General features: G+C 49.0%; 1 protein-coding gene across 1 annotated transcript; it reads left to right on the top strand.

Moving 5' to 3' along the window:
- The first annotated feature begins 4,876 nt into the window (after positions 1 to 4,876).
- Positions 4,877 to 26,525, top strand: elapor2a (endosome-lysosome associated apoptosis and autophagy regulator family member 2a). Its single transcript, XM_030365720.1, has 22 exons — positions 4,877 to 5,168; positions 7,079 to 7,199; positions 8,686 to 8,884; positions 9,794 to 9,941; positions 10,200 to 10,289; positions 12,477 to 12,582; positions 12,917 to 13,069; positions 13,660 to 13,748; positions 13,883 to 14,063; positions 14,240 to 14,368; positions 14,658 to 14,748; positions 14,940 to 15,045; positions 15,607 to 15,744; positions 17,212 to 17,475; positions 21,989 to 22,162; positions 22,560 to 22,746; positions 23,773 to 23,869; positions 23,985 to 24,086; positions 24,395 to 24,521; positions 24,675 to 24,853; positions 25,320 to 25,491; positions 25,608 to 26,525. The coding sequence occupies exons 1-22, from the start codon at positions 5,073 to 5,075 to the stop codon at positions 25,674 to 25,676; spliced, it is 3,018 nt and encodes a 1,005-aa protein (XP_030221580.1). The 5' UTR covers positions 4,877 to 5,072; the 3' UTR covers positions 25,677 to 26,525.
- The last annotated feature ends 472 nt before the right edge of the window (positions 26,526 to 26,997 follow it).

Genomic DNA, 26,997 nt, shown 5'->3' with positions numbered 1-26,997 from the left:
ACACCATCAGTATCGAACCATGACTGTGTGGACGTACTCCTCATTCTACCGCATTAGAAAAGGCCTGTTTTTAGTCGGCCTCTGTTTTGCATTTTCAGCTGTTTGGATGACCTGAAAGTGAAATTACAGTGACGATAATTTCACACATGATTTCGCAAATCATGTGTGATATCGTGTGGATTTGAAGACAAAATATATTCCATATGTGTTTCTTATTGACCCAATTTTATCACATTTTTAAACCCTGAATCATCCACAAACAGCATCCGAGGAGAGATTTTCTTTTGCCTTTCCAAGTGGTCAGCATTAGGGACCACAGTGTTTCTATTACAACATGGACGCCCTCTGGCCCACGTCGCACTTCCTCTATTACCGTGCATTTTCCACCGCCAATCAGCGATATTGATTGGGGGAGGGGGAGAGCCTCGCTGTGTTCCAGCTTTAGTGATGTCACCCTCTCTCGGGGAAGAAATGCATGGAGTTCAGCAGTTGATATGAGTCTGGAAAGGCCTGCTTTTCTTTGATCAATTATTTAAATGTCTGTGTGCATTAATTTGCGCAATACGCAGGCACGCACACGTGCACAGACAAAGACACGCGCACACACACACACACACACACACACACACACACACACACACACACACACACACACACACACACACACACACACACACACACACACACACACACACACACACACACACACACACACACACACGCACTTTTGGGTGGTAGAATTGGTTTCTAACGCCCCCCTGTGGTGAGTACAACATCACCGGCCACACCAACCGCGTTGCTCGCGTTAGGGGCGTTGAAAATCGGCATTTTTGCATAGGGAACCATTGGTTTAGGCGCGGTACACGCGTTGAAGCGTTGAAGCGTTGCGTTGGGGGCGTTAGGCGCGGCAGTTGCACGTAATTACGCACGTAAACGCAGTAACGCGCCCATCGCACCAACGCCCGGAGTTCAGAAAATTGAACTTTCAACGCTCCAACGCGTGACGCTTAGCCGCGGTAGCCAATCAGCGTGGAGCTTGACCCGACGTCACTGGCAGAGAGTAGTGAGCTTGCACAGAAGCATACGGCCGACATCTTCCTTTTTTCTGGGTGGAAATAGTGACATAGTTACGCCATTAAATGCGTTTATGGAAACATTTCTAGCGAGAAATGTGCATTTTACTTTCATAATGTTCGCTCGGTGAATGTGAAGGATGTTTGGTTTGATAGTTATGACGAAGAGGGAACGCTCCGTTCACTTGCATGGACAGAGTCTCTGGTTGCTAAGCAACCTCAACGTCTTGGCGGACTGCTTCTCTGCTGATCAACACTACGAATGTTGGAAACACACCAGACACACCATGTGAAGTTATTTAACCCGATTATTGTTATTTATATCCGAGATTATTTAATCTAACCCGATCTAAACTCTATCACCCAAACACGGCGGCGTTTGGGTTTCCTACCTCGGACTCCAGCGCAGCCACTGCCGACATTTTTCTTTATTCTGGGTGGAAATAGTTACATAGTTACGCCATTAAATGCGTTTATGGAAGCATTTTTAGCGAGAAATGTGCATTTTACTTTCATAATGTTCGCTCAGTGAATGTGAAGGATGTTTGGTTTGATAGTTATGACGAAGAGGGAACGCTCCGTTCACTTGCATGGACATGGACTCATCTAGCTGCGTTGGCGCGTTGACGCGTTGGAAGCGTTGAACCACCACACACTGGTCAAGCGTCAGGTTAGGCGCGTTACTCGCGTTGTCCAACGCGAGTAACGCGGTTGGTGTGGCCGCACCCAAAACTAAAAGTAAAAACATTTAAACAGATATTTGAATTCAATTAACAGGAAATACAAATGCAAAAATGACCCTGTGATCTACAGGGGATCATATTCACCATTCTCATTGCCGTTAGCGGCAGACCTGTTAACGCGGGTAAAATGTTGCTTTAGTGCACGCGTGTACGCAGCTCATACGCGCGTAAACCAATGGTTCCCTATGGAAAAATTGCCGATTTTATACGCGTCGTACGCGGGATATGCGTTTGGTGTGTTCGTACCTTAAGGCTGCTGTGTGTTCTGCGGGCTTACCCCTGGCTGACGGATGATGATGGAAGGCCTTGGGATGAGTGGGCACCTTGGAGCCAACAGGGGACCCCCATCCCCCGGGAGGTCTTCCTCTGAGCCCCAGGAGACAGCGCTGGTCCTTGGGGTCCCAAGGGGCTCCCCTTCCCCTGTCGGTCGCCAGTGAGAGCGTTCTGACCCGCGTCGCTTCGGTGGTCGGTGAGCCGGCCGGGCCGACGTTAAGCTGTCGCTGAGGCTGTACTCCACGACCACTGGGCCACCAGCACCACCACCAGCACCACCACCAGCACCACCAGTACCACCAGTACCACCACCACCACCAGTACCACCAGTACCACCACCACCACCACCACCACCACCACCACCACTAGGGAGGTGGGCTCCCGGCTGGGATTGAACCGGCTCTGCCCCCGCAGGGTCGGGTCCTCCTGGATCAGTTCTGCTGCACCAGGAGGAGGAGTCTTCGGAGCCCGGGGAAGGCCTCTGGTCGCTGGGCACGTCCGACGGGTCAGAACCAAAGCACTGGTCGAGGGCCGAACAAGGCATCCCGTGCATGCTGGCACAATGAGCAGTGAGCAGGAAACACGCCCAGACTGAGCCTCTTTCTACTGACATGGATCAGACGGAGGAACGTCGCAGCGCAGAAATGCAACATCCCTTTTACTCACGTGGGCCTAAAACCAGAGACCAGTGTCTGGGGTCACACCCCACCAGTTAAATGTATTTTTGGTTGTAGACACAGTGAAAACAGAATCAAAAAGCTCTACATTGCATCAGAACACTTGCACCTTGTCCTATCCTTGGAGATTATCTTATTTGTCCATTGTCCAAACACGTCATTTCTTCAACATATGATGAGGATGCCGCCTATGTATGTGTCATCTTCAAGATTGTGTGTATGTAATATGTAGATCTGGAGAGAGCAGGATCGGTGGTCCGGTCGTAGGAAGGTATGGTGGAATCCCGAGGTTCCGGATGCAGCAGTGCCTCAGGTCTTCGGTCAGTAGGTCACTCTCTCTCGGAGTCGCTGTCTATATCTCTCTGCCTCACGATGACCCGAACGGCTTCAGTCTGATGGGTTTACCTCCCTCTCTCTCTCTCTCTCTCTCTGGGTGTATGTGTGGGTATATATGTGTGTGTGTGTGTGTGTGTGTCATAGCATAGTGTCTTGTTACATAGACAGGTAGTCCCTGCCTGGCTGCCGGGTCGTGGACTGCGTGATAAGAGGGTTGAGGGGGGCAGTCGAACAACAGCAGCAGGACTCGTGTTACAGCTGACTCTGGACCTGCAGCCTGCTTATGACAGCCACATATGCGTCGGGGGCCAACGTGACCACGTCTGATCCCAGAGAGGATGTTGGTCGAGGAGATGGTGGAGGTGGTGGTGGTGGAGGTGGTGGTGGTGGAGGTGGTGGAGGTGGGTGATGGGAGCTTGAGCGCCAACGGCTAAGTTCAAATTACAGGTAAAGAGAAGGAAAACCGATAGGCCTTTGATGAGATACAGAGAAAGATGGAGAAGGAGGAGGAGAAAGGGGGGAGAGAGAGGAGGAGAGCCAGGGGAAGACAGAGACGCAGAGTAAGGAGGGGAATGTCACGAGGAAAGGAGAGATGAATGGCATCCTCTCTGCTCCGCCTCTCGAATTAGCCGGACAAGAGAAACTGGGGGTCAACTGAGCTTGAATGACTGCTTAAATATTCATCCAACCACAAAAACTAGACGTTTACCAGTCGCACGCCGTGTCTACAGCGGATCTATTTTGCATAAGGCACTGTCATGTCCGGGATAGAACTCATTTTAAGAACTCTATGAATTATACGATTATATGGTATATTTCATATGAAGTTTACTTAAATGTAATCTGTGTACATATAGTCATCATGTTGAGTAGACTAGAGCAGAATGAGTTACTTTGTGATAAAATACTGTGCATTTGTTTAATCTCTCTTAATCCATTGCATGGGTTAATACTCAGCGGCTAAATAGGCCTTCTCCTGCTTCGTTACAAACTGTTGTTTGTGCATCCGGTGGTGGGATGGTCCACAGAAACGAGCTACTCATTAAACTTGTATGACTTCAATTGTTTGGAATTGCAAATACTTACAGCGTGATAGCACTACAATATATATACGCCTAATGATAAAATACACAGTGTTATCGTTACTTTTTGTTCATTTATGTCATGTTCACAGGATCAAAACGTGTCTCATACAAAATAGCTGCCCAGGTCATCATAGGATGAATATATGAGGATTGTTTTAATGATATATTTGAAAAGAGACTTCATGGATGCAGTCAGTTCACATCATTATTACCTTAACATAAATCAAGTATAATAATTGAACATACAAAACGCTGGGCTGAACCACACAGTCATTGGGTTCAACCATAAGGCATACATTTATATGGGAAGAAAATTCATATTTTAAGTGGAACGTGGCTGCCATCTTGTGGCTAATAGTAGTTCTTACAGCTGAGTAGATTTAAGGCTAATGATACCTAGCAGCTAGAATATAACTACATTTATATTCTACAGAACGCAGGTCATGAAGACGCTGTCAGCAATAAACCATTGAATTGTCCTTGCAACTATGAGAGCCTAACCATTCATCGTTTTTAAAGGGAATGCTGTTTTTTACGGTGCGCGGTACAACACAATAAAACGAATAATGACTCAACAACAGCCTATGACGCAGCACCGCTTTGCATAATATTATATTAGGCCTATTTTTATTTTATTTCTAAAGGGCTGTCATCAGAAAAACATCTTTGGCTCCAGGCCAACGTCATCAGCGCGTCAGAGCCGGTGGACAAGTGCTCGAGCACACAGCCAGTGTAATCTCAGGTGAAGAGCTTTACCGTACGCATCGTGCCATATACACACGACCACGACGGATGTCTACAATAGCAAAATAATATAGTTAAATGGCTATCACAACTGTGTGTGCATAGGCTACAAACAGGGTTTTTCTTCGCCGATGATCTACAATGCAGTCCTCGGTTTGGTTTGTCGCTCATTGCGCTCTCATCTTCTGCCAGCTCCGACACACCAAGGGGAAGAATGGACCGCGTCCGTGCAGTGAGGTGAGAGATGAACATTGGTATTTTTTTTGTCTTAAAACAGGTGTACGTTTATTGAATGATCGTTGAAAAATGGGTAACTAAAAACTGCATGGGAAGCCATAGGCATCCGATGAGTTGGTAATCTAGTGACCATATCAAATGCGATTAAGATGACACGCTTCCGGGATGGAGACCCCTTGTTATTGAAATGTCCAATAGCGTCCAATTAAATGTACTGGACTCCATATGAAGACATTGCCGTTTTTTGGACCAATTCCCACGAAATGCGTTTTTATTTTCCACATAAATATAGAGCCAACAGCAACATGTTGGGAGCATCTTAACAGACAAAGTTTTAAGCCTCCCGTTTGGCACTGGCTTGTTACTGTTGAGAAACGGGTCTGTGTTATCAGTTTCCTGCATGATCTCGCCTTTTCCTTCCCCGTGCCCCTCTCCGCCAATCTGGCAGCGCGCTCACTCACACCATCTCTCACACACACACACACACACACACACACACACACACACACACACACACACACACACACACACACACACACACACACACACACACACACACACACACACACACACACACACGGGATGAATGTGATTCTTCCCAACCTCAACCTGTCTCACCAACGGTTTGTATAATCGAGTAAGTGAATAAGCCCGGCAGTTTCCAGCATAACACAGATGGGAATTAATTAGAATGGATACAGTGTATCATATAATACAGTAGTTGTACCACCACAATCTACGTTGTTCTTATGAAGTGCGACATTAGAAATACACCAGTTATTATAGGGCCGAACAGCCTTTATGCATCGTTCAAAGAAAATGAAATCCCAGAGAGTGTGTGTGCAGACCAGTGATTCATGTTGTTAAGATCGGGCTCATGTTGTGCTGCTGAGTTGCAGCCAACGACTGTGGACACAGAGGGCAGGACCAAGGGTTGCACTCGGTACACTTCGGCACTAACCTCAGTAAATGTACCGTGGGATGGTTGCCTAATGGGGCCTTCTAATCGCTCTCTGTGTGGAAGAGAAACGCCGCGATCGGCTGCACCTTGGAGTGTGCTGGCGTTGATAACTCCGAGCCTATCTCTGGGTCCCCATGGACCACCCGGTGGTGTTCCTTTGTATACCCTGTGAGACGGGGTCTCTAGGTGATGTTTGTGTATGATTTTTTTCTGGGTATCCTGTTTTATTCTCAACAGTCCAAACACACGTCATCGTGAATGCTGTTTGGCGGACGGATCCCATAAACGCTCCACTCGCACCTGATTAACCCGTGGCAGCCACTCTCCCTATCGCCATGGAGATGGAATGTTGTGTACCCACCCACTGCTAAAGGGGGTCTGTTGCATAGATAAGGCTTTTATTTAGTGGGTGTGTGGGTGTGGTTGTATGTGGTAATATACACACTGAAAGTCTCATTTTGATTATCGAGTAATCGTTTAAGTAATTTAGTAATTCAAATGCTTCAGAAATCAAACTAGAGGGTGCATGGATCTTCATGAAATTACAAGAATAATTCAAGCTTTTCTTGTCGGATAAAGAAAGCAAATTGAACTATTCACTTTTGAGCAAGTTTCACTAGTCACTTTTTTAACTTGTGATGTGCATTCGCTGTTTTTTTTATTCCATTTTATAGACTAAATGATTCATCATGGCAAAAGGGATCGTTAGTTCAATCGTCCAAATTCCAACAATGGTTAGTTGCATCAAAGGTCAGTGACGGTCCTTTACTGGGTGACTAACGTGTGAACCTCTGGCACCCAGAGAACGATGACTCGAGCTAGTGGAGTCCTACCGCCACCTCTCGCCTACGTCGGCTCTTTATAATTGTCAGAAACTAACCGACTGGAATACGTGTGTGTGTGTGTGTGTGTGTGTGTGTGTGTGTGTGTGTGTGTGTGTGTGTTGCAGGCCGACTACTACTACGAGTACACGGAGTGCGACAGCACAGGGTCCCGATGGCGGGTTGCCATCCCTCACAGTCCCGGAGCCTGCGACGGCCTGCCGGAGCCAGTGAAGGGCACAGAATGCAGTAAGTGTGTAGTGTGTAGTGTGTACACTTGCTTGTCGACTCACACCTTCCTATCAATGGAATGTCCGACCGCCAGAACCTGATTCGTCCCGGTTTGGATCTCCTCCAGCCTATCCCAGAGCAATGCTCCACGGGCCAATGACCTCCCGGCAAAACACTGTCACTGGAACACGGTCCTCTGGCTTTTCTCAAGTCTAATCTAGTGTCCTGCTTCGTATTCTCCTACCGGTCGAATGGAGATCAACTGATCTCCTTCCCCGACACATGCAGCAATACTATCCAGGAGACAGACGCCATGGCCAAGTAGATTAGTAAATGAGTCACCCAATTATTGTTTTTAACGTTAACTTCTTCTAACTTGTTATTAACAAGTTCAGTGTGCGATTTTTTTTTTTAATGTGTTTAAATTTAATGTATGAGGGAGCGTCTCTTTGTGGAGTTCTCGATCCTGATTGGTTAAGAGGGAATGGGAAACCAGAACTTGTTTTTTGGTTTACTGCAGAGTGAAGGAAACGGGAAACCCATTTCAATGACCTAACACTCTATATCGGTGATGTCGGAATATAGGTGGTATACCCTTCATGTAGGTGGATTTTATCTCAGTTTTAGGAGCACCAAAGATACATGTAGGTACAGTCGTAAGCCTCTTACTGTTCCCACCTCAACAAATACCTTGACGCTTGAAATGCCTTCAACAGTTTCCCTGTGGAACCAGACTTTCTGCAAAAACAGACAGTCTGCCTTATCTGAGAGCATTATCTACCTTTTTGTGCACCTAAATCAAATGACTGGTAACATGTGAAGCTTTTGTTTCACCTGTGAGGCATTTATTTTCATTTTCCTTCCTGTTTATGTATAAGGGAGACTCAATCTGTCACTCCTTTATACTAGAGCACTCAACCGGAACCGGTTTCCTCACCACTAGTTAAAGACACTAAACCCAACAGACTGAAGGCTTACTTCTGATGACATGGCACTTTCCCTGATTCGTCCTACAAACCATCCCCTGTTACTTATCCCCACAGAGTCCCTGTATGTTGTCCTACCTACACAGCACAATACAGTAAAGTCAATGGGGCCTGACAATGGATTGCATCTCATGTCAAATTCTGAAAATTAGCTAATGAGCTGGAGGAGGTTTCCATTTTCATTTCACGGTACACTACCTCACTAGAAAATGATGACATCAAGAAATATGTCCAAATGATTATGTGCCTGTGTTCACTGTAAGGGGAGACACACACACACGCAGACGCATGCACGCACACGCACACGCACGTGCACACAGAGCCACCCAATCCTGTCGGACTGACTGACTGAGTACAAGACATTCAGAATCTTCTTTGACAGCCAACGGATCATATTACGTTTCCTTATTGCAATACCAGAACACCTGATACCCATAATGTATTTCCTCCACTCTCCTCTTTCCACTCTTCTCTCTCACGACCTAACTCCTCCCACTGATGCTTGGTCCCGCCCCCAGCGTTCTCCTGCAGGGCGGGGCAGTTCCTGGAGATGTCCGCCCAGGAGTGCACGCCGTGCGCCGCGGGGAGCTACTCCCTGGGCAGCGGCATCCGCTTCGACCAATGGGACGCCACGCCGCCGGGGTTCAGCAGCCTGGCGGCGACGTCCCCCGGCGGCGGCGGCGGCGTGGGCGGAGACGACGCGCAGCTCTGCAACAGGTGAGTCCGCGGCGGAGGAGGTCTCCAGTGTGAGTCGAACCTGGTCGGGTTCAGCGAGGTTCAGCGAGAGACCTGGGGACGACGGCGGCAGCAGCACTCAATAGGGCACAGTTAAACTATCAGTCTGTGGTTCACATGGAACGTGGAACGAGCAAAGAAGCATGTCCTGCATCGGCTTCCATCACAACCTTCACTGTTGACTCATGTTCCGTCAGAGTGACTGTCTCCCTCTGTGCTGTTTTGAAGCTCATTTCACGATGAAAACTAGATGCACTGCCTTGCTGAACTCCTGAACTTAAAGGGGACATATCATACCAGCCGTTAGAAGCTGTTTTGAAAATCGGCCTCTTTTGTCATAAGTGGGCATGTCCACCTAGATGTCTGCTGGATAGATCAGTCTACCAGCCTACCCAGTGGACCGCAGCAAACATTGCTCATCTATCCGTCACGCTACGAGGTGGACACGCCAACTAGTGATGTCGGAAGAGGCAGATTTTAAAAACGTCTGTTTACGGCTAATCACACTCACACCTGGTGGTATAATAGGTCACCTTTTAAACGAAATACCTGGTGAAGACAGCAGCAGCGGCAGAACCCAATAGGACACAATTAAACAATCAGTAAACAACACCACAGTAGAAAACATAATTAAAATGGTTCACATGGGACTAACAAAGAAGCATGTCCTGCATCAGCTTCCATCACAACCTTCGCTGTTGTCTCGTGTTCCGTCAGTGACAATCTCCCTGTGCCCTGTTTTGAAGCTCATTCCGAGATTAAAACCTGTGTGTGTGTGTGTGTGTGTGTGTGTGTGTGTGTGTGTGTGTGTGTGTGTGTGTGTGTGTGTGTGTGTGTGTGTGTGTGTGTGTGTGTGTGTGTGTGTGTGTGTGTGTGTGGCGCCCCCTCCAGTTCGACCTGGGTCCCTCAGGGCAGCTACATGGAGTCCAACCGGGACGAGTGTGCCGTGTCGCTGATCTACGCCGTGCACCTGAAGAAGCAGGGCTCCGTCACCTTCGACTACCAGTACCCCGACAACAACCTGCTCTTTGAGTTCTTTGTGAGTTTTTTTTCGTGTGCCCTATTCGCTCGCCTCTCAAGGGCTGATTACGGTCCCACGGTCACGCAACGCAAGGGGGGCTACGGACTCCTTACGTCCTTTCGGACCCTCCTTGCGTCCGACCCAAGCAGGTTCAGGACAGCGTCGAAGCGTCTGCGTGGTCGTTGCCTCGCGTCCACGTGGGACCATTATCGGTCCTTCAGTGCTAGCGTGATGATAGCATGATGCTAACACCCCGGGGTGGTACTTGTTGTACAGATCCAGAACGACCAGTGCCAGGAGACGGATCAGACTGGCGTCAAGAAGTGGCTGAAGCTCACCAACCACGGGGAGTGGGCTACGCATTCGGTACGTGTGTGTGTGTGCGTGTGTGTGACTCAGCGCGTCCCTTGCTGGCTGAGGATAGTGGTCTAATGGACTCTGTTCACGGAGGTCTTTGGCGTGCGGCCTAATGAAAGTGGCTTCAGCCGAGGCCGTTGAGAGACGAGGAGACCAAGGTCGCGTTCCTGCTGTATCGTTTTCCCATTTGTCCATTTTTTCCTTTTTTCAATCCCTCTAAAATGACATTGGCAAGAAAGGAAGAGCTAAGCTAAAGTCTAACCACGCCAGACTGTCTCCCTTTTGAATGTATTGTACTTGTACCTTTGTGGTTTTCAAGCGTTAAGTCCAGTCTGAATCACAGGTGATGAGCGATTGTGTCCCTCCTCGCCTTCCTGTAACTAACATGAAGTCGCGTGACGAGATCATTTATGTGTAAGCCAACCTCCCGCAGCCACACCGTAAGTGTGTCGCTCGTCAGGCCTGGACCGCCTGCCGTCGGTCGCTTTTGTTGAGTCGCTTTAGTCATCCTCACTTGGCAGCCTAAGGAAAATTGGCACAGAAGACTCAAAACTCACCTGTTCAGAGTTCACCTAGACTCTGCATAGCCATCCAGTCCATTCCGCCCAGCCTTGTATGTTGTACGTCCTGGCACTTAATGTACGCATTTATTATACGCACTTAATGTACTTTGTACTTATTCATAGTACTTAATTGTGTCGCATCTGCAGTAGCTGCTGTCACTGCTGTATACGGGGAATGGGTTTGCCTAGCGACTGTTAGTAATTGCACTTCGATCTATGAACATCTTTACTGTACCGACAGCGATTTATTGTTTCACTTCTTATGACAAATGTACTTATTGTAAGTCGCTTTTGGATAAAAGAGTGCTAAATGCCCTGAATGTAAAGTGTCTTCTGAGGACAAACAACTAATGTCCTACAGTGACACCTCTGTGAGAAAAGCTGTATCGACCTGAGCTTCTGCTCAGGTCGTGTGATCCAGAGGACATATACTGATGGTGCATTTGCGAAGTCAACACCTTTTTCAGCAATGTACTGCAGCGATGGTGGATTTAAATAAAACTGATTCTCGAAAGCAGCATTAATATGAGATTAATTAAGAAATCGGTTTCCTCATCATCATCATCCCATGCTGGGGTTTGCTGATTGGCCGACAGATTGTGTTTCAGAGCAAATTTATGTCGAGTTGGTTCCATACTAAAATCGCAAGTAAAACCGGAGATTAGTTGGAGTGATTTAGGCTGGTTTTGCAAGTATTTCTAAAACAATTGTGTTGTTATTGTCGGCTTGTTGACAAACCTGGCATTAGGGGAAAGATGACTTCAGGACAGCTTCATTAGGCATTCAGGGTAAATCACTCGGTGCCTTGGGCCATCTGGTATATTTAGAGCGCTACACTTCTGGATTTGTTTGACAAAATCTCTCTAGTGGCAACTTCAGGTGCTGGTCCACAAATAGAACCTGCTCCACAGGGTGGAGGGTGGCAGACAGTCACTCTCTATCTCGAGAGACCATCTTCTGTGTACTGTAGACATGCTAGTTTTGAAGCCTAAGCCTCTTTCCTATGGGCAGATGATAAGATCCCAAGATAAAGAAAATGTCACCACTCATCTTACCTGAAAATATTTTAAGCTGGAATGGCCGGTTGGCTAAAAAACTGGATCTTCAAGTCCAGTTTCAAACAATAACTTTTTAGACTGTTTTTCTAACAGTTATGATATAATTATAATCATTATAATCATCAGTACTCGCTTTGTGGATTTTCTTTACGTGGATGCGATAGTTTACACAAATGTACACACATCAAAGTCTGTTTTAATCTGTATCTTATACATACACGTGCGCTACACCCAAGCCGCTACTCGACTGTTCACGCATTTTTTGATTGTAAAACTTGTCGAACACGCAGGGAACTCCGCCTATTAGGAGTTGACTCAAAAACCTGTTTACAGCCTAAACAACAATGCATGATTGCACAACGCCAAAGGCTACTACCAAATGATATTTCCTGCTACATAACTATGCTCTAAATAATTCATTTCAATATTATTTGTGTAAATGCATTTTGTAAGATGTCGGAAAAATGACTATGGAATATTTTTGTGATCATTTCTAATTGACTTCACAAGAACTGGTTCACTTGAGTACACGTTTGCGCCCCTGACTATAAATAAGAACCCATGTGCTCTCCCAGGTGAGCCTCAAATCCGGCAGCAACGTCCTGTACTGGAGAACCGGAGCCGTTCTCATGGGCAGCAAGGTGGTGAAGCCCGTTCTGCTGAAGAACGTCCAGATCGAAGGTCAGCAGACAGACGGACAGACAGACAGACAGACAGACAGACAGACAGACAGACAGACAGACAGACAGACAGACAGACAGACAGACAGACAGACAGACAGACAGGTTTTTGCTAACGTCTTCCATTTTGAAATGCCGGCTAGCACACTATAATACTAACTATGATGCAAAACAGTAGTTCAAAGGAAAACGGTTGTGATTGGCTGTGGATGAGGGGTACTGGAGGTGGACTGATGGGACTGCGGGGGTTTCACGAGACGCCCTGCCCTTCTAGGTACAGGACGTGGTCCGTACTTGGCATTCAGCTGTGATGTTGTTCCTCCCTGCGCTCCCAGGAGTGGCCTACACCTCCGAGTGCTTCCCGTGCAAGCCCGGGACCTACAGCACAGAGCCCGGCTCTGACTCCTGCCTGCCCTGCCTACGGGACACCTACTCCGGGCACGGAGCCAGCTCCTGCACCCTCTGCAACACCACCACCCACTACGCATGTGAGCACGCACGCAGACACGCGCACACAGCGTCATGGGGATAGGATAAAAAACAAGAAGAATGATATTCTTGTAAGAAGAAGTCCAACCCCTGAAGCAGTGTTGATGGGACAGCTATACCATCGTCAGTACTGATCTACTCTGCCCGGTCGTTATCTCTTACAAGGGTCTGAATATGAACATATTTCATGCATTATGCATTACCGCTTCACCATGCATATTTGATGCCCTTTGTGGACGTGTGAGCTGTTTTGTGTACAGCTCACATGTTGGATCATATTAGACAGACAATTTTACACCTAATAACTTGCACATACATTTTTTTCCTCCGCTAAATTTGGGTAAAGAAAGGTTGTATTCGTCAATGTTTCTTGCTAAATCTTTGCTAGTTTATTAATTTGTGTACCCCTTCTCTCTCCACCCTCACCCCTTCTCTCTCCATCCTCACCCCTTCTCCCTCCCCTCTTTACCCCCCCCTCACCCCCTCTCCCTCCCCTCTTTACACCACCGTCACCCCCTCTCCCTCCCCTCTTAACCTCACCCCCTCTCCCTCCCCTCTTTACCCCCCCTCACCCCCTCCGTCCCCACAGCCGAGGGATCAGGAGAGTGTAATCAGAGACCTCCGTGCTCCAAGAAGGACCACTTCCAGATCCACACGGCTTGTGACAGCGAAGGAAAGGTAAGAGAACCAGACAACGTGAACGTCGATACGCGCACGACTGCCCAGGCGACACTATTTGTTTGTTATCGATGAACGGCTGTACCCTAAGTCGTCCTCTGACTCATCCATCGATTCCCGTTGCTCACCCACAGACGCAGATCATTTATAAATGGATCGAGCCCAAGATCTGCCTGGAGGGAGTGAGCGGTGCGGTGCCACTGCCCCCTAGTGGCGAGCACAAGCCGTGCCCGCCCTGTAACCCCGGCTTCTACAACAACAACACGGCGGTGTGCTCCCCCTGCCAGCCCGGTACCTACTCAGACGGCACCAAGGGTACGAACATCTAGTCACGCCTCCTTCAGCCCTGGCGCTCTGATTCTTCCTTTAGTTTATGTTCTTTATGTTTCAGATGACTATGTAAAGCTTATCCCCTGCTTATTCTATCTTGTCTTCTGTCTTGTTTTTGTTGTCTGCTACTGGAAACATGAATTTCCTTTGTGTACATAAAGTGTGTAAGCGGTGTCCAGCCGGAACAGAGCCCGTCCTTGGTTATGAGTACAAGTGGTGGAATGTACTTCCTGCCAACATGAAGACTTCCTGTTTCAACGTGGGCAACTCCAAGTGTGACAGCATGAATGGTAGGCGTGGCGCTGTTTTAACAGACACTGATGAAGGCACCACCATTTTTAGAACAACACACCCTCTATATGTTCCTGCTCCTTCCATGAGCTTAATTGGAGAGTGTTTAGATGGATTTCAAGATTAATGTTGTGAGCCAAGCATGAACATATCTCCTGATGAATGAACTGTTGCAAGGTAGCGCTGATGGAATAAAATGAAGCCAGTATGTATTTACATAGGAGGTATAATTCAACCACTCCTCATCCTCATACTAGTGATGCATGGGTCATGACTCTCTCTCTTGAGGTTGGGAGGTGGCTGGAGATCACATTCAGTCCGGAGCTGGAGGATCAGACAACGATTACCTAATCCTCAACATCCACATCCCTGGCTTCAAGTGAGTCTTTCTGTTGGATCTTTGTGAGGCAGACTGCTGTTTTCTCCAGGTGTTGTTCTGTTGATTTTGTTTATTTGACGGGGACAAAGTACAACAAGGCATTTGTTTCAATGAGAAGAATTGCGTTGTACCGTATTACATGCAGTCTACTCCTTTTTAAAGAGAATATTTCCGCTGTGATCCGCCCCCAGACTTCCTACGTCGCTCCCCAGCAGCAGATCTGGGACGGAGTTCGGTCGCGTCGTCTTTGAGTTTGAGACGGAGTGCAGCAGCGACTGTGAGCTCTACTTCATGACGGTGAGAAGTCTGCACGGCTCAACGACATGAAGCAGCAGTACACTTCCCTGCCCGCATCCACTGATCTCTCTCTCTCTCTCTCTCTCTCTCTCTCTCTCTCTGTCTCTCTCTCTCTCTCTGTCTCTCTCTGTCCCTCTTTGTCCCTCTCTGTCTCTCTGTCTCTGTCTCTGTCCCTCTCTGTCCCTCTCTGTCCCTCTCTGTCCCTCTGTCTCTCTGTCTCTCTGTCTCTGTCCCTCTCTGTCCCTCTCTGTCTCTCTCTGTCCCTCTCTGTCCCTCTCTGTCTCTCTGTCTCTGTCTGTCTCTGTCCCTCTCTGTCTCTCTGTCTCTGTCTCTGTCTGTCTCTGTCCCTCTCTGTCTCTGTCTGTCTCTGTCTGTCTCTCGTTCAGTTCCACAGAGCTTTAGTGGCATGCGAAATAAACGTTGACATTGCCATAGGAGTAAAATGTAAAAATGGAAAAAAAGTTAGAGTTGAAAAAAGTTAGAGTTGAGCGAGTTATAGACAGCGAGTCCTTCAGAATATGAGCCTGTTGTTTTTATTTTTGTTGTTGTTGTTGTTGTTAGGATGTAAACAGGAAGAGCACCACCGTGGTGGAGTCATGGGCTGGCAACAAGACCAGACAGTTGTACACCCACATCATGACCAAGAACGCCTCCGTCTCCTACACATGGGCCTTCCAGAGGACCAACCAGGCCTGGGACGTGAGTAGGAGACACTCACATCCTACCGAACAACACCGCTTCAACAAACACACACATCCTACCTGAACAACACAGCTTCAACAAACACTCACATCCTACCGAACAACACAGCTTCAACAAACACACACATCCTACCTGAACAACATCACTTCAACAAACACACATCCTACCTGATCAACACCACTTCAACAAACACACACATCCTACCTGAACAACATCACTTCAACAAACACACACATCCTACCTGATCAACACCACTTCAACAAACACACACATCCTACCTGAACAACATCACTTCAACAAACACACATCCTACCTGATCAACCCCACTTCAACAAACACACACATCCTACCTGATCAACCCCACTTCAACAAACACACATCCTACCTGATCAACACCACTTCAACCAACACACACATCCTACCTGAACAACCCCACTTCAACAAACCACACATCCTACCTGATCAACACCACTTCAACAAACACACATCCTACCTGAACAACCCCACTTCAACAAACACACACATCCTACCTGATCAACATACTTCCACAAACACACATCCTACCTGATCAGCACGACTTGTCACAAGGGAGGTTTACTAGCGAGGGAGAACGAGACACGCACACTGCACACACTCCTCCATAAACCTCTTTCAACACTGCAACGCTGGTTTTATATTTTAGATATGATATGTTGTATACAATTTGTTATATATTTTTTATATATTTTATTCATAAACGTGCCCCATTGCAACACAGACCATCCCTTGTATGTGAAAGCTTACTTGGCAATCAAACTGTTTCTGATTCTGGTTCTCACAAAACCAAATCAATGCGGCCACTCCAACTAGCATTAGTCTGGCCTGGGGGGCTAGGTTAAAGGTCCCATGACATGCCACCAGGTGTGAGTGTGACGGATAGATGAGCAACGTTTGCTTCAGTCCACTGGGTAGGCTGGTAGACTGACCTATCAGCACGCATCTAGGTGGACACGCCCACTTGTGATGTCATAAGGGGCTTGTAAGGTTAATCAACCTCACCCCTGGTGGCATGTCATGGGCTAGTTTGTTTACTGATTGACACACACACACATTCTCTCTCACTCACTCACTCACTCACTCACTCACTCACTCACTCACTCACTCACTCACTCACTCACTCACTCACTCACTCACTCACTCACTCACTCACTCACTCTCTCACTCTCTAACTCACTCTTTCTCTCACTCTCTCACTCTCTAACTCACTCTTTCTCTCACTCTCTCACTCTCTAACTCACTCTTTCGCTCACTCTCTAACTCTCTCACTCACTCACTCACTCTCTCTTTCTAACTCTGACTCACTCACTCTCGCTAACTCTGACTCACTCACTCTCGCTAGCTCTCTCACTCTCTAACTAACTCTTTCTCTCTCCCTCACTCACTCTCTCTCACTCACTCTCACCCTCTCTCGCCCCCTGCTGGCAGGTGCGGTACAAGGTTCACGACGTGGCGCGGATCTTCTCCGTCACGGTCAGCAACGCGCTGGACGGCCAGTCCTCGGAGTGCCGCGCCTGCGCCCTGAGCTCGCGGCCCTCCGGCTCCCTCTGCGTGCCCTGCCCCCCCGGACACTACATAGACCCCCGCAGCAGCAAGTGCACCGAGTGCCCCCCCAACACCCACCTGGTGCCCCGCACCACCATGGGGGCCGACACCTGCCGGCCCTGCGGCCCCGGCAGCCGCAGCAGCAAAGTGAGTCCCGTGAAGGGCCGCCGGACCGCGGGTATAGGGTGGGCCGTTGTGGGGGGGCCCAAGGCAGAGGGGGGGCCCATAGGAATATAAAAAATATATATATGAAAAAAATATATATGGCAGGGGAGATGTGAAAAAAAAATTATAAAAAGAAAAATCTTTAGAATTCTCTAGAGAACGCAAGCGCAACGTTCAAAATTTTTCTTCTAGGTAATGGTTGATCTACCATGCGGGATGAATGGCTTTGAGAACACCTTTGCCTGCTTGACTCCATGTGGATTCTGCTGTTGGAAGTTGAAGAGCCGGGACAAGCTGCTGCCATCGTGGCCTGGTTTATTTTTTGCCACGGAGCCCGGTCGGGCACAGCCCGAACAAACTACGTGGCACCCCCCCTCTCTTCATCCCATGGGCCCACCACCTGTGGGAAGACCCGTTGGGGTCGGGTGCGCAGCCACATGGGTGGCAGCGAAGGTCAGGGGTCTCGACGGACCAGACCCGGGCGGCAGAAGCTGGCTCTGGGGACGTGGAACGTCACCTCGCTGTGGGGAAAGGAACCGGAGCTTGTGAGGGAGGTGGAGCGCTATCAGTTAGATCTGGTGGGGCTTACCTCCACGCACAGTCTCAGCTCTGGTACCGTACTCCTGGATAAGGGTTGGACTCTATTCTTCTCCGGAGTTGCCGAGGGCGTGAGGCGCCGGGCGGGTGTGGGGATACTCATAAATCCCCGGCTGAGCGCCGCGGTGTTGGAGTTTACCCCGGTAGACGAGAGGGTCGCCTCCCTGCGCCTAAGGGTTGTAGGGGGGAAAACTCTGACTGTTGTTTGTGCATATGCACCAAACAGCAGCTCAGAGTACTCGGCCTTCTTGGAGACCCTGAATGGAGTCCTGTATGGGGCTCCAGTAGGGGACTCCGTAGTTCTGCTGGGAGACTTCAACGCCCACGTGGGCAACGATGGAGACACCTGGAGAGGCGTGGTGGGGAGGAACGGCCTCCCTGATCTAAACCCGAGCGGTCGTTTGTTATTGGACTTCTGTGCTAGTCATGGATTATCCATAACAAACACCATGTTCGAACATAAGGGTGCTCATAAGTGTACCTGGTACCAGAGTACCCTAGGCCGAAGATCGATGATCGATTTCGTGATCGTGTCATCTGACCTGAGGCCGCATGTTTTGGACACTCGGGTAAAGAGAGGGGCGGAACTGTCAACCGACCACCATCTGGTTGTGAGTTGGATCAGGGAATGGGGGAAATTTCCGGATAGACCTGGTAAGCCCAAACGAGTAGTGCGGGTGAACTGGGAACGTCTGGAGGAGGCCCCCGTCCTAGGTATCTTCAACTCACACCTCCGGCGGAGCTTTTCTGGCATTCCTGTGGAGGTTGGGGGCATTGAGCCGGAGTGGGCGGTGTTCAAAGCCTCCATTGCTGAAGCTGCGGTGGCTAGCTGTGGCCTCAGGGTCTTAGGCTCCTCAAGGGGCGGTAACCCTCGGACACCGTGGTGGACACCGGTGGTCAGGGAAGCCGTCCGACTGAAGAAGGAGGCCTTCCGGGATATGATATCCTGGAGGACTCCTGACTCGGTTGCAGGGTACCGACAGGCTCGAAGGGCTGCAGCGGCTGCCGTGTCGGAGGCTAAGCAGCGGGTGTGGGAGAAGTTCGGAGAGGCCATGGAGAAGGACTTTCGGTCGGCACCAAAGTGTTTCTGGAAGACTATCCGGCACCTCAGGAGGGGGAAACGGGGAACCATCCAAGCTGTGTACAGTAAGGATGGGACTCTGTTGACCTCAACTGAGGAGGTCGTCGGACGTTGGAAGGAACACTTTGAGGAACTCCTGAATCCGAATAACACGCCCTCTATGTTGGAGGCAGAGCTCGAGGTTGATGGTGTTTCGTCGTCAATTTCCCTGGTGGAGGTCACTGAGGTAGTCAAACATCTCCGCAGTGGCAAAGCCCCAGGGATTGATGAGATCCAGCCAGAAATGCTAAAGGCTCTGGGTGTTGAGGGGCTGTCATGGTTGACACGCCTATTCAACATCGCGTGGGAGTCGGGTACAGTGCCAAAGGAGTGGCAAACCGGGGTGGTGGTTCCCCTGTTCAAAAAGGGGGACCAGAGAGTGTGTGCCAATTACCGGGGTATCACACTTCTCAGCCTCCCTGGTAAAGTCTACTCCAAGGTGCTGGAAAGGAGGGTTCGGCCGATCGTCGAACCTCAGATTGAAGAGGAACAATGCGGTTTTCGCCCCGGACGTGGAACTACGGACCAGCTCTTCACTCTCGCAAGGATCCTGGAGGGGGCCTGGGAGTATGCCCATCCGGTCTACATGTGTTTTGTGGATCTGGAGAAGGCGTATGACCGGGTCCCCCGGGAGAAACTGTGGGAGGTGCTGCGGGAGTATGGGGTAAGGGGGTCTATCCTCAGGGCCATCCAATCTTTGTACTCCCAAAGCGAGAGCTGTGTTCGTGTTCTCGGCAGCCAGTCAGTTTCGTTCTCAGTGGGTGCTGGTCTCCGCCAGGGCTGCGCCTTGTCACCAATCCTGTTTGTGATATACATGGACAGGATATCGAGGCGTAGTCGTGGTGGGGAGGGGTTGCAGTTCGGTGGTCTGAGGATCTCGTCACTGCTTTTTGCAGATGATGTGGTCCTCATTGGATCATCGGCCTGTGACCTTCAGCACTCACTGGATCGGCTGGCGGCCGAGTGTGAAGCGGCTGGGATGAGGATCAGCACCGCTAAATCTGAGGCCATGACTCTTAGCAGGAAACCGGTGGATTGCTTACTCCGGGTAGGAAATGAGTCCTTAGCCCAGGTGAAGGAGTTCAAGTACCTCGGGGTCTTGTTCGCGAGTGAGGGTACTATGGAGCGTGAGATTGGCCGGAGAATCGGAGCAGCGGGGGCGGTATTGCGTTCGCTTTACCGCACCGTTGTAACGAAAAGAGAGCTGAGCCGCAAGGCAAAGCTCTCGATCTACCGGTCGATCTTCGTTCCTATCCTCACCTATGGTCATGAGGGCTGGGTGATGACCGAAAGGACGAGATCGCGGGTACAAGCGGCCGAGATGAGTTTTCTCAGAAGGGTGGCTGGCGTCTCCCTTAGGGATAGGGTGAGAAGCTCAGCCATCCGTGAGGAACTCGGATTAGAGCCGCTGCTCCTTTACTTAGAAAGGAGTCAGCTGAGGTGGTTCGGGCATCTGGTAAGGATGCCCACTGGGCGCCTTCCTTGGGAGGTGTTTCAGGCACGTCCAGTGGGGAGGAGACCTCGGGGAAGACCCAGGACTAGGTGGAGAGATTATATCTCAACACTGGCCTGGGAACGCCTCGGGATCCCCCCGTCAGAGCTGGTCAATGTGGCCCGGGAAAGGGAAGTCTGGGGCCCCTTGCTTGAGCTGCTCCCCCCGCGACCCGACCCCGGATAAGCGGATGACGATGATGATGATGATGATGATGATGATGATTCTCTACCACCAGCCGTACGGCTGGTGGTAGAGAATTCTAAAGATTTTTTTTTTTCTTAATTTTGTTCGGGGGGGCCCCATCAGTACCTCTTGGACAGGGTCCAGGATTTGGTGCTTCGGCCCTGGTCCCGTGGTTCAGGACCTCCCAGCAGTAGATTGTGACGGAGTCCGGCTCTTCAGTAGCCTGGTGGCAAGCCAGACCCGCATCCAGATGTTGGGTTCTGGGAACACTCAATTGGCACGGATCAATCCAAGGGGTGGAATAAACGGTTGTCTTTCAAATTCCCCCTGCTCGCAATAGGATAGCGCTACAATCAATCATGTAGCAGGGACCGCACAGATGTTGTCGTATTGTTAAGCCCGCCCACCGACTCTATACACGATGCGATTGGCCTGACCAGAGTTTGGTTTTTCCGGCTCGCATTTGCTCGCAAATTAAATTTGCTGCGGCTAGGGCGACTGGATTTCTAGGCTACCTATTCAGTTGTTCTCAATGTATTTTTACAAAGCAAGATGTTGGTTTTGTCATTAAGTTATACATGACTACGCATTTAGCATCTTTTAAAGGTACAATATGCAGTTAATTTTTTTATTTACAGTCATGTAAACGCTAACTTTAAGACTACAGTGATTTAGGTTAACCACTCTGACTTTGCAGCTGTGTAGAGTCATCTCGTGTCACGTTTTGGTTTGTTAGTCTCACGTGTTGAGGGTGGGTGGAGCTTGGAGAGGGCAGTGAGAGGGAGGGAGGAGGAGCTGATGTCGTGTTTCTCTCATATTTTGAGTGGAGCTACCCTGAAAAAGAAATCTTGAATCGTGTACTTTTTTTAAATTCCTGATTTATCCCTAATTAGCCCTTATATTTGTATCGGCTCATGAGTATTTTACCGTATATATATTGATTGGCTCTTTTGTGTGTGTGTGTGTGTGTGTGTGTGTGTGTGTGTGTGTGTGTGTGTGTGTGTGTGTGTGTGTGTGTGTGTGTGTGTGTGTGTGTGTGTGTGTGTGTGTGTGTGTGTGTGCGCGCGCGTGTGCGTATGTGCGTGGTCGTTCATCACCAGGAGCACAGCTTATGTTTCAGCGACTGTCAGTTCAGCCACACGGACGGGAACGTGACTCTGAGCTTCGACTTCGGCCCCATGGGGTCCGTGGGGACCCTGATGAACGGCCCAAGCTTCACCTCCAAGGGCACCAAATACTTCCATCAGTTCAACATCAGCCTCTGTGGGGGAGAGGTGGGTGAGGGCCACGCCACGCCCAGATTTGATTTGCGTAGTGCAGTTGAACTGGCACTGTGCACGTATTCCTCACATTGGCTTAAAAGTTCATTAAGTGAAGAGAACGATTGAAAGAAAGATTTAATAAGTAAGGTTTATGTGAATAAAATAAGTAAAGCATGAAACAAAACAGTAAAAATAACCACAATTATTTAAAGAAATGATCAAAGATGTGTTGTTCTATTAAGTATTACTGGTTGTATTTGGTAAATAAAACTAACGGGGGGATAAAAAAAAAAAAAACATTCCAGAAATATTGTCTCCTCCATCAAAAGCAGAAGCGGGATCGGTGTCAAACGAATTATGAAGTGAAACGAAACGGCAATTGAGGATGATTCTCCTTGCTCCCTCTCAGGAGCGTATGGCACTGTGCTCGGACAACGTGACGGACCTCCCCACCAGCGAGGGCCAGGGAGAGAAGGCGGAGGCGACCAACGCGGTGAAGACCTTCATCTGCCAGTCGACCATCATCCCGGCCTCCGGGAGAGGCCTGCACACGGCCCTGTCCTCGCAGTCCATCAACCTGGCCAACACCTTCCTGGGTAGGTGCATCTCGGACTGTGACACAGTACACATTCATTTTCCTACTAGAATCTTCTCAATATCTTTTCATTTGCGTCAAAGGGTGAGTTGAAGCTGCTGTAGGGAAGGAACCAAAGTTTTAAATGCAGAAAGTCAAAAACAGCAGATGAGGGCAACAATTTGAAACTAAACAATGAATAAGCATCCCTCCCTCTATGCTCCTACATTTCTCTTTCATTGAGAAGTGGTCGCATTCACGCACCTGTGGTTAACATGATTGGTTAGAAATGACCCTAGAGGGGCCTGAAATCGAAATTGGCGTGTACCGAAAAGGCGCAACTAGAACTGGATATTTCCCACAGTGCATTTCATTCACAAATGGCTAACGTGCGGCGTCCCTGAGGCTCACCCGGTAGAGCATCTACCTGTGAGGCTAGACGGGTACAGCGTCTACCTGTGAGGCTAGACGGGTACAGCGTCTACCTGTGAGGCTCAGCGGGTAGAGCGTCTACCTGTGAGGCTCAGCGGGTAGAGCGTCTACCTGTGAGGCTCAGCGGGTACAGTGTCTACCTGTGAGGCTCAGCGGGTAGAGCGTTTACCTGTGAGGCTCAACGGGTACAGCGTCTACCTGTGAGGCTCAGCGGGTAGAGTGTCTACCTGTGAGGCTCAGCGGGTAGAGCGTTTACCTGTGAGGCTCAGCGGGTAGAGCGTTTACCTGTGAGGCTCAGCGGGTAGAGTGTCTACCTGTGAGGCTCAGCGGGTAGAGCGTCTACCTGTGAGGCTCAGCGGGTAGAGCGTCTACCTGTGAGGCTCAGTCCTCCTGGCAGCGCCCCGGGTCTGATTCATGCTCGTGGTCCTTTGCTGCATGTCCTCTCCTCTCTCTCCCATGCCTTCCTGTTTAACTCTGTGTATCTTCATGAATAAAAAGCATTAAACATGGCCAAAAAACAAAGTATAATTGCTACCGGATTCCGAAGACTAATGAGTCGCACTACTCTGATTAAAAAGAGGACGACCCAGGTGACGAGTGTTTGTGTGTTGGACAGGGGTGACGGTGGCCAACGCGCTGGAAGGTATCCAGTCCCGGCCGGAGCTGTTCTCCCAGTCCGCCAGGAAGGTTCCCGACGTCAACTTCTTCTACCGGTATGGACACGGGATGCCTTTACCAAAACCCCCCAAAGGTTAAAAAGTTTCAATAAAAGCATTTCTGAATTCACTTCACTTTCTCACGTTGTTTCTTCTTTCTTGTGGTTTCCAGGTCACTGGAGCCGACGTCGTCGTGCGAGTCAGGCCGTAGCGCCGTGGTCACGCTGCGCTGTCGGCCGCAGATGAGTGCCCAAGGACAACTCACGGTGCCCAGGTAGGAGATCCAAGACAGGGTTCAGTCTACCGATGTTGTGACCCGTGCTGGGTTATTCTGCATTGGTGTCACGATTATTATGCGTTTAATGCCTAAAAGTACTAAATGTATTCCTGTTTTCATATTAACATGAATCACTCATCAGATTAACCGACTATAATAAAAGTCATTATTTGCCGCATTATTCATCGAAGGCTTCATCGACCATCAATGTAATAAATCAATATTTTGCATATAAATCAGAGTAGTCATGAGTCTCATCCTGACGGCGTTAAGGAGACCATTGAGTGAGTGTCCTTCTGTTGCAGCGAGTGTCCTGCCGGGACCTGCGACGGCTGCACCTTCCACTTCCTGTGGGAGAGTTCAGGGGCGTGTCCCACGTGCACGGAAATGGACTACCATCAAATAGAAGGAGCCTGCAGGGGAGGGCATCAGGTGCGCACACACTGACTGACTGACTGACTGACTGACTGACTGACTGACTGACTGACTGACTGACTGACCTGAGTCTTCTGAACATCGGGGTGCATGTCATTCTTGGATTAGTCATCTGCCGTACCTCTTACGGTGGTTCGTGTGTGTCTGCAGGACATGCTGTACGTGTGGACTGAACCAAAGCTCTGCATGGGAGGGGTGTCTCTGCCTGAGAAGAGGACGCTGCTGTGCGAGAACATGGACTTCTTCATCCGCCTGAGTGCCAGCCTGGGGGCTCTGACGGCCCTGCTGCTCGTCGTCCTCACCTGCTACTTCTGGAAGAAGAACAAGAGGTCCGACCAGCGCCGTGCACTCTGAGCATGCACCCACGCTCTCCATTCATTCATGTTTCCAGATGCATGCGCTCAAACGGGGGTTTGATTTCATTAAAGATTAGATGGAACTTTAATAATCCCAGATGGGGAAGGTGGCTGCCAGAGCAGAATGTAACGGACAGGAAGTTTAATAGCAGACAAAGAGTTACCCCGATTTTAAATAAGAGTCAAGGCTGTAAACAATAAGTACAGAAAAATGTATCGTAATGCACCATATTTGTCGTTGCATGGTTGATGTAAACGCAAATAAACGGTGGAAGAGGCCTTTAGCGATCCCTTGAAGAACAATCAAGGACAGTCGTCCAACGAAAGGCACAGACGGCCCTCCAGGGCTCCACAAAACAAACCTTCCTTCCTTCCTTGTTCCTCTGCGCCGATGAGCGTCGTCCGATGGTACTAACACCACAGGCTGTCGCCCCCCTAGGCTGGAGTACAAGTACTCCCGTCTGATCATGTCCGCCAACAAGGAGTGCGAGATGCCCGGCGCCGACAGCTGTGCGGTGATGGAGGGCGAGGAGAACGACGGCGACATGGACGACGACGTGGTGTACACCAAACCCTCGCTGCTGGGGAAACTGAAAGCCATCGCGTCAAAGGTGAACCTCCCCTCACGTCCGCCCTCGCAGACTGCAGCCTTTTCAGCGTGTGGCGACGACCACACCCTGTTAGCATTCATGTTTCTTCCTTAAACCGATCTGTGATCTGACCTTAGGGAAAGGGAGACCGCTACGAGAACGTCCAGCTCAACTCCTCTCATCCAAAGGCCTTGGTGTGGAGCTAGAGGACGAGCGCTTCAAACCGGGAAGAGAAGGAGAGGGGGGGCGAGGCCCTCCAGCAGCGGGCGTGCCCTTTACTAGTTGTTCCCCCCCCTTTTGTAGTGTGCCTGTTTGTGCACTCACACAGCACACCTGACCGCAGAGCGGGTGTGTCAAGGTTGAGGGGATCTCACCCATACATCGTGGCCTTTATGGGTCCGCACAAGAGAGCAAGCCAAGCTGCCACGTGAGCTGTAAAAAGTGTGTGTGCGTGCGTGCGTGCGTGCGTGCGTGCGTGCGTGCGTGTGTGTGTGTGTGTGTGCGTGCGTGTGTGCGTGTGTGTGTGTGTTGTGAGACTGGTTGTTATAAATGCAATGTGTATTGGAAATGCTCAGGTGAACAGGAGTACTTATTGTTTTCGCTTTCGTTTTTGTATTTATTCCAGTGTTTGTTGTATTTCAATATAATGTCTTTCCCTTTTCGTTCTTTGAATTGCTCAGGCGTCATGATCATCATTGTCCAACTACACCACTGCTGATTTCCCACAAACTGATCCTTCACATCCGGTTATGTCCACAACTTGTTTATGGTTCATTGTGTTGCCGTCCTATGGGATTGCAGAATTGTTCTCTTGACCCTATGGGAATCATAATGTCTCAAGGCACTGATAGGGAAAGAGATTTTGATGCAATGTCAAATAAATATTGTATTTACCTACATGTGAGTCTATATGGTAGTACTACAATGCCGTTGCTGATGTTTGTTTTGTCAGCTGTTTTTTTCTTGTTCATCAGAACATTTCTCTGTTTATCGTTTTTTGAAATCATTGAAGAACGGAAAAACTGCTGATTAAATATTAAAAAACGTTGAATTACTTTGCAGTTGTCCTGACTCATGTAACTAACAACCAACTAATGTTTTTTTTAATTTTTCCTTTGAACATTTGTCAATTAAATGCATCGGACCTAGAGAACAGTGTTCCAGCAAATAAGTTTGCTGAGTATACTTAATTCAGGTCAATAAATAAAAAATAAAAAAATATTCATAAACATTTATAAGTAGCCTAGTCTAGATAGACATAGTCCCTCTGGCAAGAGAATAAACAACAACCTGTTTAACACCAAGTGTATTAACCTATCCTATCCCCAGTCAGATGTGTGCGTGTGTATGTGTGTGTGTATGTGTGTGTGTATGTGTGTGTATGGGGGGGGGGGGGGGGTATCTATATAGTTTGTATCTATATTAAGTTAATCTTTGGTGTTTGTCTATTTGGTGTGTTTATCTTTATGGTGTGTATCTATATGGTGTGTAACTATGGTGTGTGTGTATCTATATGGTGTATACCTG

Source organism: Gadus morhua, chromosome 9 (genome assembly GCF_902167405.1).
Source record: "Gadus morhua chromosome 9, gadMor3.0, whole genome shotgun sequence".
Taxonomy (NCBI): domain Eukaryota; kingdom Metazoa; phylum Chordata; class Actinopteri; order Gadiformes; family Gadidae; genus Gadus; species Gadus morhua.
The sequence above is the reverse complement of the archived record's forward strand: the minus strand, read 5'-3'. Positions and strand labels throughout refer to the sequence as shown.